This window comes from Hemiscyllium ocellatum, chromosome 15, assembly GCF_020745735.1.
Source record: "Hemiscyllium ocellatum isolate sHemOce1 chromosome 15, sHemOce1.pat.X.cur, whole genome shotgun sequence".
Classification (NCBI taxonomy): domain Eukaryota; kingdom Metazoa; phylum Chordata; class Chondrichthyes; order Orectolobiformes; family Hemiscylliidae; genus Hemiscyllium; species Hemiscyllium ocellatum.
Genome location: NC_083415.1, coordinates 68,760,637 through 68,777,372, shown reverse-complemented (window position 1 = coordinate 68,777,372; position 16,736 = coordinate 68,760,637). Strand labels below are relative to the sequence as shown.

Here is a 16,736-nt window from a genome sequence, read left to right as displayed (position 1 = left end):
AGCACTTCCTGTGTTTTTAGTCATATAAACACAGTGCCACAACAGTAGGTCAGAGACTAGGAATATTGTGGCAAGTAACTCACCTCCTAACTTCCCAAAGACAAAAGTGAGGACTGCAGATGCTGGAGATTAGAGTCAAGATTAGAGTGTTGCTGGAAAAGCGCAGCAGGTCAGGCAGCATCCGAGGAGCAGGAAAGACTCCTGCCCAAAACGTCGATTTTCCTGCTCCTCACTCTAATCTTGACTCCTAACTTCCCAAAGCCTGTCCAACATCTATGAAACAAGTTGGGAGTGTGATGGAATATTCCTCACTTGTCTGGATAGGTGCAGCCTCAACAACACTCAAGACATTTTACACCATCCAAGACAAATCTGCCTGTTTTACCAAGTGACACATTTGTTGTCAAACATTGTTTGTATGAGAGGATAGGGAACCACAGTGCATCAGTTGTGTTGAAGTATGATCAGTCACGATATCCCTGAATAGCAGAATAGGATTAAGGGGTGAAAGGACTCCCTCCTATCTAGCAATACATGATGTGTACTTGGATATGGGATTGATGACTGAGATGCAAATGCCAAATCTCTGTTTAAAAAAACAGATCGCAAAGATTATTTTGAAAATTCCACTTGTAATTTTACCATGTATTCATGTAGAGCATATAATATAGACGGAAATCCCAAGATATTTCACGGAACATTAGCGGAATGATGTCAGAACAGGAAGAGAAACTATTGCAAGCAATTTTCTGGCTGCAATTGGGTAGGTAAGGATGGAACTGAGTGACAGCATCCACCCCCATCCACCATATCTCACCCACACCCACACCATTCCTGAAGAAGGGCTTATGCTCGAAACGTTGAATTTCCTGCTCCTTGGATGCTGCCTGACCTGCTGCGCTTTTCCAGCAACACATTTTCAGCTTTGATCTCCAGCATCTGCAGACCTCACTTTCTCCACACCCACACACAGACACAGATAGACACACACACCCACAGACAAACACACACCCTCCCACACCCACACACAGCCACAGACACACACCCTTCCACACCCACACACAGCCACAGACACACACGCACACCCTCCCATACCTACACACAGCCACAGACACAGATACACCCTCCCACACCCACACACAGCCACAGACAGATGCACCCTCCTACACTCACACCCATACACAGCCACAGACACACACACACACACACCCTCCCACACACACACACACACACAGCCACAGAAACACACACACACCCTCCCACACCCACACCCACACACAGCCACAGACAGACACACCCTCCCACACCCACACCCACACCCATACACAGCCACAGACAAACACACACACCCTCCCATACCCACACAGCCACAGCCACAGACACACACCCTCCCACACCCACCCACACCCACACACAGCCACAGACCCACACACAGCCACAGACACAGACACACTCTCCCATAACCACACACAGCCACAGACACACACACAGACACACAAACACCCTCCCACATCTACACACATACCCTCCACACCCACACACAGTCACAGATACAGACACACCCTCCACACCCACACACAGCCACAGACACACACCCACAGCCACACCCACAAATAGCCACAAACACCCACACACACATACACCCACATACATGTCAGATGACAATGGAGAGGGTGGGGTGGTCAAAATCTGCAGGCACAGGAGGGAAGGTTGGCCCCTTTCACGGTCAGACAGGATGTTATTTGTGACTTTGATTAGAATTGTTTTGATATTGTGGCAGTAACCTCACTGGAAAGATCCACGTATGGAGTTCAGAAAACATGGGAATGGACTTAGGAGTAAGCAACACGTTCAGGGACTTTAAAAAGAAATGGAAGACTGGAGCTTGGCTGATGATTTGGAAAGGAGAATATGAGGACTGCATGCGCTGGAGATCTAAAAGTATTTTGAGCATAAGCTCCTCATTCCTGCTCCTCGGCTGCTTCCTGGCTGGCTGATGATATGGAAAGTTAGGAGGTAGAGGATTTCAAGAAGACCAGGGAATAACTGTGGCTGAGCTTTCGGGTCTGGCCTTTGCAATTTGCTTAATGCTTGAGCAATCCAATAGGAAATACTTACATCAGTTGCCGACAGTTCCTCCCCATCATCTAAATTATCGACTGTAACTACCCCTTGTGAGCAGAAATGATAGTCGAAAGGATTGTTATTCACCAGCAGCATGTCTGGAAAAGAGGACATTGAAATAAGTGATAAAGGCAATTTCTGATAATCAGGGAGGATTTCCTTAACATCTAATTGATTTCAGACTCAGCTTTGTGCCCAAAGAGTCATTTAATCCAGACCATAATGATCAGAACTTTAAGGCTAGTCTAGCACTCTGGAGCTGATCAAATGACGGGAGAACTGGAATTTAAAGGGAGGAATGTTGTAGTGATGCACTGAGTCAGACTTACTGCAAAACATTGGTGGTTGAGAAGCTATTGGAGAAAATACTGAGGAAAGGATTTATGTGCACTTGGAAAAGCATGGCCTAATTCTGGACAGTCAGTAGGACTTAGTGCGGGGCAGATAATGTCTTACCAACTGGATTGAATTTTTCAAGGAGGTGACAAAGGTGATCGATGAGGGTAGAGCAGTGGATGTCGTCTACATGAATTTTAGTAAGGCTTTCGACAAGGTCCCTCATGGTAGGCTCATCCAGAAGATTAAGATGAATGGGATCCATGGTGAATTGGCCGTGTGGATTCAGACTTGGCTTGGCCATAGAAGGCAGAGTATAGTGGTGAATACAATCCCTCCAGTGTGAAAAAGTGCTATTTGGCCCAATAAGTCCACACCGACTTTCTGAAAAGCATCTCACCCAGAGTCAATCTATTACCCTTTCCCTGGCTGATCCACCTAACCTGCATATCTTTGGACTGTGGAATGAAACTGGAGTATCTGGAGAAAACCTATGCAGGCACAGGGAGAATGTGCAAACTCTGCACAAACAGTCACCCAAGTGTGGAATTGAACCCAGGTCTCCGGCGCTGTGAGCCAATGTGCCACCTCAAAATTGGAAGGGTGTATTTAGGCTGGAAAAACACCATGACTAGTGGTGTTCTGCAGGGATCCGTACTGAGATGTCTGCTTTTAGAGATATATATAACTGACTTGGATGAAAACGTAGATGGGTAGGTTAGTAAGTTTGCAAACGATACAAAGATCGGTAGAGTGCAGATAGTGTAGAAGGTTGTCAAAGGATACAGTGTGATATAGCTCAGATGCAGATATGGGCAGAGAAATAGCAAGTGGAGTTTAATCCAGGTAAGTGTGAGATACTGCATTTCAGGAAATCAAATGTTAAAGAAAAATATGCAGTTAATGACAAGACTCTGAACAGCATTGATGTACAGAGGAATCTTGGGGTTGAGTCCATAGCTCCCTGAAAGTGGCCAGCCTACCTTAAACAATGTAAAAATAAGTATTAAAAGTCTATTTTTAACAGAAAGAGTCAATTTATATTTGGAGCCTCATTCCTTCAGGTTATGAATGGTTATTGGTGATTTTATAGTGTAAAAGTTTTCACTTTAATTTTTAACCTTATGATTTTGTCTCTTTTCTTTCCCAATGTCATCTTTCTTTTGTTCTCTCTATTTCTCTTTCTGTATCCAATTTATCACAAATTCACCCTATTTACACTTCTTTCACTATTAATCTTTAAATAAGACCATTAGTAACTGAGTAGAATTAGACCATTTGGCCCATCACGTCTTCCTACCATTCAATCGCAGTTGATCTGTCTCTCAACCCCATTCTCCTGCCTTCTCCCTGTAACCCTTAACCACTGCCCCGCCCCCCCCCCCACTAATCATGACCCGATCTATCTCTGCCTTAAAGACACTCAGTGACTTGGCCTCCACAACCCTCTGCAACAATGAGTTCCACAGAGTCACCACCCTCTGGCTGAAGAAATTCCTCCTCATCTCAGTTCTGAAGGGTCATCCCTTCACTCTGAGGCTCTGCCCTCAGGTCCTTGTCTGTCCTACTGGTGGAAACATCTTCTCCATGTCCTCAGATCAGCATCACACACACACACCCCCGCCTCCCCACACCCCCCCCCCCCCCCCACCCACCCACCCTCCACATCCTTCTAAGTTCCAGTGTGTACAGAACCAGATTCCTCAACTGCTCCTTATAAGACAAACCCTTCATTACTGGGATCATTCTTGTGAACCTCCTCTGGACCCCCTCCAACATCAGCACATCCCTCCTTAGATATGGAGCCCAAAACTGCTCATAATACTCCAACTGTGTCTGACCAGAGCCTTATTCAGCCTCAGCAGTACAGCTCTGCTCTTGTATTCTAGCCCATTTGAAATGAATGTTAACATTGTATTTACCTTCCTAACTGCCAATGGAACCCCATTGATTAAGGAGGGAGGCTCATGTTTCTGTCATTCATCAAGGTACCATTTTCAACTCACACTCTTGCAATTAGAATCATAGAGTCATAGAGATGTACAGCATGGACAATGACCCTTTGGTCCAACCCATCCATGCCGACCAGATATCCCAATCCAATCTAGTCCCACCTGCCAGCACCCGGCCATATCCCTCCAAACTCTTCCTATTCATATACCCATCCTAATACCCCTTAAATGTTGCAATTGTACCAGCCTCCACCACATCGTCTGGCAGCTCATTCCATACACGTAACACCCTCTGCATGAAAAAGTTGCCCCTTAAGTCTCTTTTATATCTTTCCCCTCTCACCCTAAACCTATGCTCTCTAGTTCTGGACTCCCCCACCCCAGGGAAAAGACTTTGTCTATTTATCCTATCCATGCCCCTCATAATTTTGTAAATCTCAATAAGGTCACCCCTCAGCCTCCGACGCTCCAGGGAAAACAGCCCCAGCCTGTTCAGCCTCTCCCTGTAGATCAGATCCTCCAACCCTGGCAACATCCTTGTAAATCTTTTCTGAACCCTTTCAAGTTTCACATCTTTCCGACAGGAAGGAGACCAGAATTGCACGCAATATTCCAATAGTGGCCTAACCGATGTCCTGTACAGCCTCAATATGACCTCCCAACTCCTGTACTCAATATTCTGACCAATAAAGGAAAGCATACCAAACACCTTCTTCAATTCACAAAGCAAAACACTTGGTAATCTTCAGTGTGATTTTTTTTTAAAGCTAAGATGTGACCTTGTCACTAGATTTCTGACTCCTGTAAAATCTGGCCCCAGATTCTTGCAGAGTAACTGGACATGGTTAGGATTAGATATTCTTATCTAAATAGCCATTGCTCAGTGTGAAGTTGACAGTGAGTGTGAGCAGAATATGAATCTTTGGGGATCATTTTACAGAGGAGAAATAGCCACAATTGTCAGTTATCACGTAGCGCTCCCTTGTGACCACCTCAATGTCCAAAGTAAGGGTTAAATTTGCTTGTCTGTGTCTCTCACATTATCACTCTCACCAATTAAGGGTCATAGAGCTGATAGGTTATTTGTCTGGAAAATATTTCAATTTCCAGATTCCCTTACTATCCTCCTTATACACTCACAACCATGTCACCAAATTCTGCTCTAACTCCATTTATAAGTTTGCTGTTGATGCCATCATAGTGGGTCAGATCTCATCAACAATGAGACAGAGTAAAGGAAAGAGATAGAAATAGCCTGGTGTAAAGACAACAATCTGTCCAGTGCCAGCAACTTCAGGAAATGGAGTGGAGAACATGCCCCTGTCTGTATCAATGGTGCTGAGGTGAAGATGGTCAAGAGCGGGTTATGGGCAGCACGATGGCACAGTGGTTAGTACTGCTGCCTCACAGCGCCAGAGACCCGCCTCAGGCGCCTCTGTGTGTGGAGTTTACACATTCTCCCCGTGTCTGCGTGGGTTTCCTCTGGGTGCTCCGGTTTCCTCCCACAGTCCAAACAAAAAAATGTGCAGGTTAGGTGAATTGGCCATGCTAAATGGTGTTAGGTGAAGGGGTAAATGTAGGGGCATGGGTCTGGGTGGGTTGCGCTTCAGTGGGTTGGTGTGGACTTGTTGGGCCGAAGGGCCTGTTTCCACACGGTAAGGAATCTAAAAAGAGCTTCAAGTTCCTTGGAGTCACTATCCCCAACAATCGATCCTGGTCCATCCACATCGACACCACAGTCAAGAAAGCACACTAACACCTTTACCTCCTCAGGAGGCTAAAGAAATTCAGCTTGTTCACAAAGATTCTTACCAATTTTCATAGATGGACTATAGAAAGCATCCTATCCAGATGCATCACAGCACAGTATGGCAATTGCTGTACCCAAGACTGCAGGAAATTATAGAGAGTTGTGAACAGAGCCCAGATCATCACACAAACCTGCCTTCCATCCAGTGACTCTATTTACACTTCCTGCTGCATCAGGAAAGCATCGAGTAAAAAATGAGGTCTGCAGATGCTGGAGATCACAGCTGCAAATGTGTTGCTGGTCAAAGCACAGCAGGTTAGGCAGCATCTCAGGAATAGAGAATTCGACGTTTCGAGCATAAGCCCTTCATCAGGAAAGCAATCAACATCATCAAAGACCCCCCTCACATCCCTCTTATACTCCTTTCCACCCCCTTCCATTGGGCTGAAGAGATGTGTTTACAAATGTTTGTACCAACAGATGAAGAACAGCTGCTTCCCTACAGTTATCAGATTTATGAACAGACCTCCCATATGTTAGAATTTATCTTTCTCTCCACCTTCCCTGTAGCTGTAACATTACATTCTGCATTCTGTTCTATTACCTTGATGTACTTAAGAAGGATATGATTTGTCTGGATAGCACACAGAACAATACTTTTCACTGTATCTCCAGTACATGTGTCAGATCAAAGTTTTTTTTGGGAAAAATGTCAATTTGTGTTGATTCATACTTACCAAAGAGCTCAGGCTTTTTGCCAGAAAAGATCTGGTAATAAATGTGGTAACTCCTTTCCCCAGGCTGTTGGAAGATTACCCGAGATTTTTCTAGAAGATCTGAAAGTTAGAGGTTTGAATTATTACAGAGCAGTACATTCAGATATCATCAAATTTCATTGAACAGATAACTGCAGTTAGAAATGTCTTGAACACAATGGAACTGATGAAAAGACAGTGCAACTTGATATTACCTTCTAGAACAGAGAGTTGTGATGGCAGCATTTGACAATGGCTCATCTATAATAATTAGTCACAATTGAGTTCTGCAGGAAGCCTTGTTAAAATAACTTCCAATGTCCACAGTGAACCTTCAATTACCCCTTTTTAAAAAACACTCCAGTTTTGTCCACAAAATTTGAAATAAATTCATTTTCCCACAACCTTTCAAAACTTTGAGTTTTTAGTCAATGAAACATAAAGTGACTTTATAGAAAAAGAGGTTTAAGACTTCTCCAGGTAGACCAACCATAATAAAACTTAGTAAAAAGACATAAGACATAATAAAACTCCAGAACTCTGCTTGATCTAACTATGAATTAAACAAATCTTGTCTTCCTCCTATGTTTCCAATGTGGCAAGTTTATAATTTTGATGCAATGGCATGATTGAGGTCTTTCAAATGGCGAAGGGGTTTGATCGAGTAGTTGGAGAGAAAAACAGAATTAGGATATAAATCTGTATTAGATTACTTACAGTGTGGAAACAGGCCCTTCGGCCCAATAAGTCCACACCGACCCGCAACCCACCCATACATTAACCCCTTACCTAACACTAGGGGCAATTTAGCATAGCCAATTCACCTGGCCCACACACCTTTGGACTGTGGGAGGAAACCCATGCAAACACGGGGAGAATGTGCAAACTCCACACAGTCAGTCGCCTGAGGCGGGAATTGAACCTGGGTCTCTGGCGCTGTGAGGCAGCAGTGCTAACCACTGTGCCACCCACAGTGTATGTTCTAGGTAAATCCAAAAGAGACTCATTTCTGTTCAAATCCCAGTTCCATTCCAAAGAGAAGAGCTTGAGTTGTGATTGGTTACAAACATACAATGGTTACATTTTACAAGTGCAAGTTGGTCCAATCTATCACTTACTATCAAACCATGCTTTTATTCCTCAACTATACTGAACTTGCTTCTCTATTTCACATTAGACAGAGTTACGCTCAATGGGCATTGAATTAGTTTAATTAATAGAAACACGTGTTTATTCAGGGTAGTTAAAAAATTGGGTAATTTTAAATTGCTTCATTAAATTATGGTGACTTAATGGCAATTTAATTTGTTAAAAAAAGGATCAGAACAGTTTACTGATTCTGTTAACTCTAAAGTCTTTAGGGTTTTTCCAGGTGCTGTTCATTCAGGTACATTAAACCCAGTAGAAAAAGGCTTTTATCTCATTAGTTTGGTTCACAAATGTTCATCAAACCTCAGACTGTGTGAACTGCTGCGGTATTATGGAAAATAAAGAACATGAAAGCATGGGAAGGGTTAAAGCATGAAGACCACTGGTAAAAAAAATCAAAGGAGAAATGCTGGAAAATCCCAGCAGGTCAGGCAGCATCTGTAAGGAGAGAAAAGAGCTGACGTTTCGAGTCTAACTGACCCTTTGTCAAAGCTAAAAAAAAAGGAGAAATAGGAGTATTTATACTAGGCTGAGAGAAGGTGAGTCATGGCTCCAGAAGCAAAGGTAGCAATAAAGAGGTGATAATGACAGTGCATAGAGAGATTAGGAGCTGCGAATGACCAAGATCTGTTGCAAGGAGTCTGTGGAATGCGACATCAGTCAAAAGGTCGCTGAGGCAGGATGGGGTCACTGTGGAAGGCAGGATGGGATCACTGTGACAGGATGGGGTCACTGTGGCTGGATGGGGGTCACTGTGGCAGGATGGGGTCACTGTAACAGGATGGGGTCACTGTGACAGGATGGGGGTCACTGTAACAGGATGGGGTCACTGTGGCAGGATGGGGTCACTGTAACAGGATGGGGTCACTGTGGAAGGCAGGATGGGGTCACTGTGACAGGATGGGGTCACTGTGGCTGGATGGGGTCACTGTGACAGGATGGGGTCACTGTGGCTGGATGGGGTCACTGTAACAGGATGGGGTCACTGTGGAAGGCAGGATGGGGTCACTGTGACAGGATGAGGTCACTGTGGCTGGATGGGGTCACTGTGACAGGATGGGGTCACTGTGGCAGGATGGGGTCACTGTGGCTGGATGGGGGTCACTGTAACAGGATGGGGTCACTGTGGCTGGATGGGGTCACTGTGGAAGGCAGGATGGGGTCACTGTGGCTGGATGGGGTCACTGTGGCAGGATGGGGTCACTGTGACAGGATGGGGTCACTATGACAGGATGGGGTCACTGTGGCTGGATGGGGTCACTGTAACAGGATGGGGTCACTGTGGCTGGATGGGGTCACTGTGACAGGATGGGGTCACTGTGGCAGGATGGGGTCACTGTGACAGGATGGGGGTCACTGTGACAGGATGGGGTCACTGTGACAGGATGGGGTCACTGTGACAGGATGGGGGTCACTGTGACAGGATGGGGTCACTGTGACAGGATGGGGTCACTGTGGCTGGATGGGGGTCACTGTGACAGGATGGGGTCACTGTGGCTGGATGGGGTCACTGAGGCAGGATGGGGTCACTGTGGCTGGATGGGGGTCACTGTGGCAGGATGGGGTCACTGTAACAGGATGGGGTCACTGTGGAAGGCAGGATGGGGTCACTGTAACAGGATGGGGTCACTGTAACAGGATGGGGTCACTGTGGCTGGATGGGGGTCACTGTAACAGGATGGGGTCACTGTGGCAGGGTGGGGTCACTGTGACAGGATGGGGTCACTGTGGCAGGATGGGGGTCACTGTGACAGAATGGGGTCACTGTGGCAGGATGGGGTCACTGTGGCTGGATGGGGTCACTGTGGCTGGATGGGGGTCACTGTAACAGGATGGGGTCACTGTGACAGGATGGGGGTCACTGTGACAGGATGGGGTCACTGTGGCTGGATGGGGTCACTGTGGAAGGCAGGATGGGGTCACTGTGGAAGGCAGGATGGGATAAGAATAGTGGAATACTCCTACACCAATTAGCAGAGTCAGGTTGAGGCTGAAAGGTCACTGTGGCGGGATGAGATAGCACAGTTAGTAAAGTCAGCTAAATATTATCATGGCAGGTTGTGGCAATACATATTTGGGACATGACATTAAATATCTAATTAACAGTTAGTAGAGTCAGCCTGCTTGAGACCCTTGACAATAAATATCTAATCATGACATTAGGAAAATATTAAGTAGGGTCTGGAATGAAAGACCATTGTTGCAGAGCTGACAATAAAATGTCTAATCTTGACATTAGAATAACATTAAGTAGAATGTAGGAAATACCATAGTGGCAGAATTAAAGAGATAATGGGAATTAACACCATTGGTTTATTGTATAGCTGGAGTGAGGTAATTCTGATTAACACAGTTGGACATGCTGATAAGCTAACAAAAACATGATAAGAAAGATATAAAAACCAATAGACGCTGAGGTTCAGGGGCATTCAAGAATTTGCTTTCTGAGTGTCATGGTTTTTTTAAATACCTACTCCTTGAAGAACTCTCTGCGTCTCCTGGTGATTCTCTACATTTTCTCCACGACAGTATCTACAGCTTCCCATCCCCACACCAACTCCCACTTCTCAAACCACCTCTCCCTGAATCTCTCCGTTCCTCTCTCCCTCCCTCTCTCCCCCACCACCCTGTCGCCTCACACCAACCCTTCAGCCAAGTTTCCACTCACTTACAGATGTCAATGTCAGCTGATGCCAGTTTCCCTGTGGGACCAAAGTGGATCCGGATAAACTTCCCCTGCACAAAGGTAATAGAAAGGATTTGGAGATTACAGCACAGAAAGGTTTAAATCAGAGAGTGGGATTCATTCATTTAATGCAGAATGTGTGAAAATTTTTAAACTAAGGTACCAAGTCATCAGTAAAACGGTTTGAACTTCCTAGTTTCAAATTAAGCTTTTCAGATTGAACAATATATTGTCTGGCATTAACTGTCTAATTATTTGAATCTTGCTGAAAAAGATCCATTCTGTTGAAGCTTTTTACTGTGCACTCATCAGAATGAATGTGCAGGAATACCAAATCTCAAAGGGAGCAACAATTTCTATTGCATGAGACCAGAGTGCCAAGTATTGTTTAACATGATGCCAGTTGTATGAAAGAAGATGTATATTTCATTAAATACATACAAAACGGGAAGAGTTGTCATTTCTTAACGTCTTGGCGTTGCCAAAAGCTTCCATCGCTGGGTTTGCCTCAATGATCTGATCCTCCAGGGTACCCTAAGAATTAGAGAAACACATTTGAAGATGAACTGTGTAAAGTGTCCCTGATACTCACATAAATTAATCAAGAAACTCTTCTGGAAATAGCTCAAAATCTCACCCCTTTTTAACAACCCTCCTACTCTACCCATTCTCTCGGCCAATTACCTCCATCTGGACTTAAATTGTCCCATGGTTTACTGACATTTGACAAACCATCTTAAATTTTTAGAAATTTTTCTCTTCTAACTCATGCAATATGATATAAACAACTCCAAATCTTGCTGAGGTATATGGACCGTTAGGACAGAGACACAATTAGCAATTGGCTAACAATTGGATTGAGGTTATGATTTGGGGGCAGGGGTGTTTGGCTGAGCCAGGGATAAGGTTATGATATTGAAGTTAAAGGAGGCAATCAGTCAATTATTGTGCGGAATTTTACAAAGAACCTGCTCACGAGATCAGAACTACACAAAGAAATTCCACCCAGTCGTGGCAGAAACATTAATCTTACCCCAGTCTTTGTTGCTGGTTGAGACTGCAAGGAAAAACAGAAAAAAAATAAATTTCCTTGGATTAAAACAGGAAACATTTTCCTTCACTGAAAAAAATTTGCAATTTTATTTTGAAAAATAAGAACAGCACAGGTATAAAAATTATCTTTAAAAAGTTTTGTTTTAAAAATATACAAAAAGAGGAGAAAAAGTCTCTAGGGCAAAAAAGTATTTACTCAATAAAGAACAAACTGTGCATAAATTACTCAACATTAAAGCAGATGCCAAAATATTTTTTTATCAGAAAAAAGCAAAAATGCAAAATAAAAATTGAAGAAGTTTGAAAGAGTTGATCTTACGCCCTTCTTTCCACCTCCTTCGCCCAAGGCAGCTACAATTGCAAAGTACTGAATAACACGTTTCGTGTTGACAGTTTTCCCAGCTCCAGACTCACCACTGGGAAAGGTCAAAATCCAGGGAGGGAAAAAAGTGAAAAAGTTAAACCCCAAAAAATAAAAAGTAAATAACAAAATATTCATAATCATTCAAAATATCAAACATAAAAACAGAGAATAGCATTCAGTTTGTTATTCTCAGTGTTAAAAAGAATCTGTGTCTTTTTTGTGCTGAATAAGTTGTGGCCTGTTGGTAAACAAGATTAATCCATTACAAAATGATTCATATAAATCCGTTATAAAATGGTTTTTGATGAAATTATTTTGGGCAATCAGTTTGTCTGTCTCCCTGTCTATTCCCCGTGTCCCTCAATGTCACTGTCAGTTTCTATCTCTCTCTCTCTCTCTCTGACTGTGTGATTCTCTCCATCTCTGGCACTCATCTATAGGAGAGGGACAGATGGTAGACAGATTGTGATTGGGTTTGATTTTAGGATTACAATAGGTTCAACGAATCTCTCCAACACGGCCTGCTCCAGTTTCAGAAAGCCCCCTTTCTGATGACCTTCAATGGCATGTAGTTGATTACCAGAATGGAGACAACATAGACTGCACTGAGAACAGACACTTCCTACAAAGTCTTCAAACGGGTATCTGGCTCCTTCTGCAAATCATCTGAGGCGTTCCAAAATTAATTCAGATTTTTGAATGTATTTATTACATTATAAATTTATTCTTAGCCTCTATGTTTAACTGCTCGGGAACTAAAATGGACACACATGGTGATTTTACAGAATGGAGCTTGATCCATCAATAACTAATAATAACAAATTTCACGTGTTAAAATCTATGGGTTAATTTGCATTAGAGACAAAAGCAAGGCTTCCCATTTTCTATTTAGACAAGCCAATGTTCTGGTGTAGCCCTGCACAAAGAACTGTTGATAATGAGTCAAATGACACCTGGATCAGACCAAAGTGCTCAAATGCCATCTCTAGCAGCAGAGTGCAATTGCAGCATGATAAGTTTACATGGGAACTTTCCATTATAAACATGGTCAGAAATGTATAAAATATGTGAATTTATAAAGAAGTCTGTTATAATAACAGAATTGCACAATGTTACGCGGTCAGATTGCAGTCACACAATTTGGTTAAATCCTGTGAGATAACACCACCAATAGCAAAATCCAAAAACAAATTTTGAGTCAAAAAGCTGGGAAAGTGTTGATCAAGATTAATATGTGACATAATACTAAGGTTATTACAGGATAATGCTGATAAATCACACAGTTTATTATAAACAATATTTGAGGCTACTCACAGGGCTGTTAACTCAAAACTAAACTTCAGCTCTTTTCAATGAACACACTTACATTTCAACTTTAAACACAAATTAGTTTGTAAATATTATTAAAATATGAAATTTAAGCACTCACGTAATCAGCATTGACTGGTTCTCCCGATCTGGAAAAATTGAGTTATAATTAATGATTTTCCCAGACTCTCCCTTTCTCCCAGCTTGCTGTATTACTCTCTGTTGATCAATACAGAGGGGTCATTTGCTGATAATCACAACTTATCTGCAATCAGCTAACACACTTATATACTGTTCCCCATGTGCTTTTGTTTTCTGAGCAGAGGCTCCAATGATGATGCTACTTACTGCGAACCATGTCGTTGTACGCATTGTCAGCAATGGAGTAGATATGAGGTGGTGCCTCTGAACGTCTCTTGCCCTTGTAGGCAGCGACCACGGGAGCACTGTACACCGGGAGCCATTTATATGGATTCACAGTCACACAGAACAACCCTGAGTAGGTCTGTCAGGAAGGAAGGCACAGAATCAGGCCAAGCCTTTCTACTTCATGTTACTTTCATTAAGAGTCAGATAATCAGCTGAAACAATTTTTAAAAGTTCTTTCTTGGGATGTGGGTATTGATGGTAAAACTGATTTCTTTGGATTGTCTTTACATCTCCATAAATGGAATCAGATTCTGCCCAGATGTTGAAATGGTCCTTGTACAATAGCTACAAGAAATCATCATGATTTGGGCTGTTTTAATGCAGCTCCCAATGAGTCTCAATGGAACAGGAAGCTGCTTTCATGGAGTTAATTCTCTGTCTTCCCTCTGCAAAGTGTCAGCTATCTTTCACTGAAGGCCCAGACTGAGTGTGACCTAGCTGCAGAAGGAATGCTGCCAGACCCAGCAATTTCTGTTTTTGTTTCAGAAAATCAGCAAGTTTGGATGGTATATTTTAGAACTTGTGGTTTGTGAGGTTGTTTGTTCTAAAAGGTGGGGTAAAAAATGAGGTCTGCAGATGCTGGAGATCACAGCTGCAAATGTGTTGCTGGTCAAAGCACAGCAGGTTAGGCAGCATCTCAGTATTCCTGAGATGCTGTCTAAAAGGTGGGGGCCAAGAATCTCAGAAGTGGATAGTGCAGCAGGTTGTCAAAGGATACATCAGGATATACAGGTCATTCTACTATCACATATCTTTCATTATCGCGAATTCTCTATAATGCAATTGATGAATCGGGAACACTTTCGAAAATGCAAACTTTTAAAAATGTGTTGGCTGTAAAGCAATTACATCACCAGCACTTCACCGTGCTGTTTCTAAAGCGCGATTATTCTATAATGCAGGGCTGCACAAGAACACAACCATGAGATTATAGAAAAACTACCTGTAGATAAATTGGAAAGTTGGGCAGAGAAATGGGCAGATGGAGTTTAATCGGGACAAGTGTGAGGTGATGCATTTCGAAAGGTCAAATACAAGAGGAAAGTATACAGTAAATGGCAGGACCCTTAGGAATATTGACATACAGAGGGATCTTGGTGTTCAAGTCCATAGCTCCCTGAAAGTGACAACACAAGGGCATGAGGTGATAAAGAAGGTGAGGTGCTTTCCTTCTTCACTCAGAGCACGGAGTATAAAACACGGCAAGTCATGCTGTAGCTGCATGAAAATTCAGTCAGGCAACATTTGGAGTATTGTGTGCAGTTCTGGCCACCTCACTACAGGAAGGATGTGGAGATTTTGGTGAGGGTGCAAAACAGGTTTACCAGGGTATTGCCTGGATTGGAATGTATTAGCTATAAGGAGAGGTTGGACAAACTTGGAATGGTGTAGTTAGGTAGCACTGGAGGCTGAGAAGGTGACCTGACTGAAGTATATCAAAATGAGAGGCATGGATAAGTGGATAGTTGGAGTCTTTTTCCCAGAGTAGAAACATGAAATAGTACGGGGCATAGGTCAAAGGTGAGAGGGGACAAGTTTAAAGGAGATGTGTGAGGCATGAATTTTACACAAAGGGTGATAAGTGCCTGAATTGTGCTGCCAGGGAAGATGGAACAATCAGAAACAACAACAACATTTAAGAGGTATTTAGACAGACACATGAACAGGCAGGGAATGGAAGGATAAGGACTAGATGGGATTACTACAGAACAGTATCATGGTCGGTGTAGACAATGTGGGCTGAAGGGCCCATTTCTGTGCTGTACTGTTCCAGGTTCTATGGAATTTAGATCAGAGCTACCCCACAATGCATCATGTTCCTGACCCTGTGAACCTTTCCTTTATCTTCAGAAGGAAAGTGGCCAATGCCGACTTTTCTTCTGATTATATTGGGAACACTTCTTTGACTGGATTTATGGGTGGGTGCTGTTTGGGAGAACGATAAACACCTTCTTATTCAGGGAAATAGAAACTTCCAGAGGGGGGTTCGTAACAACCTCAGACTGCTGACCCCTGACCTTCAGACTCCACCCCTGACTCCAGTCAGAAAGGAGCATAATTTAGTGTCATGGCCACACTGTGACTAAATCAGACACTGACTCAAATCAAGTCAGGAATATTTGGAGGTTATTGGTGGTTAACATATTGCATGTTGTCTTTGTCCTTGTGACCAGGGTTTATTCTACATGGGCAGCATTATCTGGGGCTCCAATGGGAGAAGTCACATTACTGGAATGTTCTACCAAGCCAGATCGGGATTCTCCAGTCTTACAGCTGAATTCAGTTTGAAGCTCAGAGTCACATCAGGGAATTCTGACAGAGTGGCTTGAACACAGAGTCATACAAAATGAGAGAATTGTTCAGGTGCAGGAAGAGGCCATTCGGCCCATCACCTTCTCACTGCCTCTGAGTCAGCATTACGAATTCATGCCAATCTCCTGCCTCTTCCTTATAACCTGCACACTGTTTTGATTTAAACAATCATCAAACTCCCCCAGAAGGGCTCAATCGAACCCAATCACACAGCTCACATCTTATTAAAAGTTTTAGTTTTAATAATTGGTTATTCTTACATAAATCATCCAGTTACTGTATCGCCGGCGGAGATTGGACAACACTGAAGCTTCGTTCAGGTTGGTTAACATGGCCATGTCTTCAATCATATCGAACTTGGGAGGGTTCATCTGCTGAATGTCATCTTCTTTAACTGTTACAGTCTGAAAGGAAGACAGGGGAAAAAATACCAAAACAGGCTCAATAGCAAGCTAGCTGCATTTAAATTTATCATAATAACAATTGTAAGAAATAGTTTGTAATAATGAGCAGTGAA

General features: G+C 43.2%; 1 protein-coding gene across 1 annotated transcript in view; it reads right to left on the bottom strand.

The window, feature by feature from the left end:
* LOC132823041 (myosin-7-like) overlaps window positions 1-16,736 on the bottom strand; it is an 83,085-nt gene that overhangs the window by 63,642 nt on the left and 2,707 nt on the right. Inside the window, exons 3-11 of the mRNA XM_060836602.1 lie at window positions 16,480-16,623; window positions 13,826-13,982; window positions 13,599-13,626; window positions 12,125-12,221; window positions 11,786-11,809; window positions 11,194-11,286; window positions 10,739-10,802; window positions 6,900-6,998; window positions 2,119-2,222 (exon numbers count right to left, since the gene is read on the bottom strand). Coding sequence (XP_060692585.1) covers window positions 2,119-2,222; window positions 6,900-6,998; window positions 10,739-10,802; window positions 11,194-11,286; window positions 11,786-11,809; window positions 12,125-12,221; window positions 13,599-13,626; window positions 13,826-13,982; window positions 16,480-16,623 — 810 coding nt within the window. The remainder of the gene's footprint in view (window positions 1-2,118; window positions 2,223-6,899; window positions 6,999-10,738; window positions 10,803-11,193; window positions 11,287-11,785; window positions 11,810-12,124; window positions 12,222-13,598; window positions 13,627-13,825; window positions 13,983-16,479; window positions 16,624-16,736) is intronic.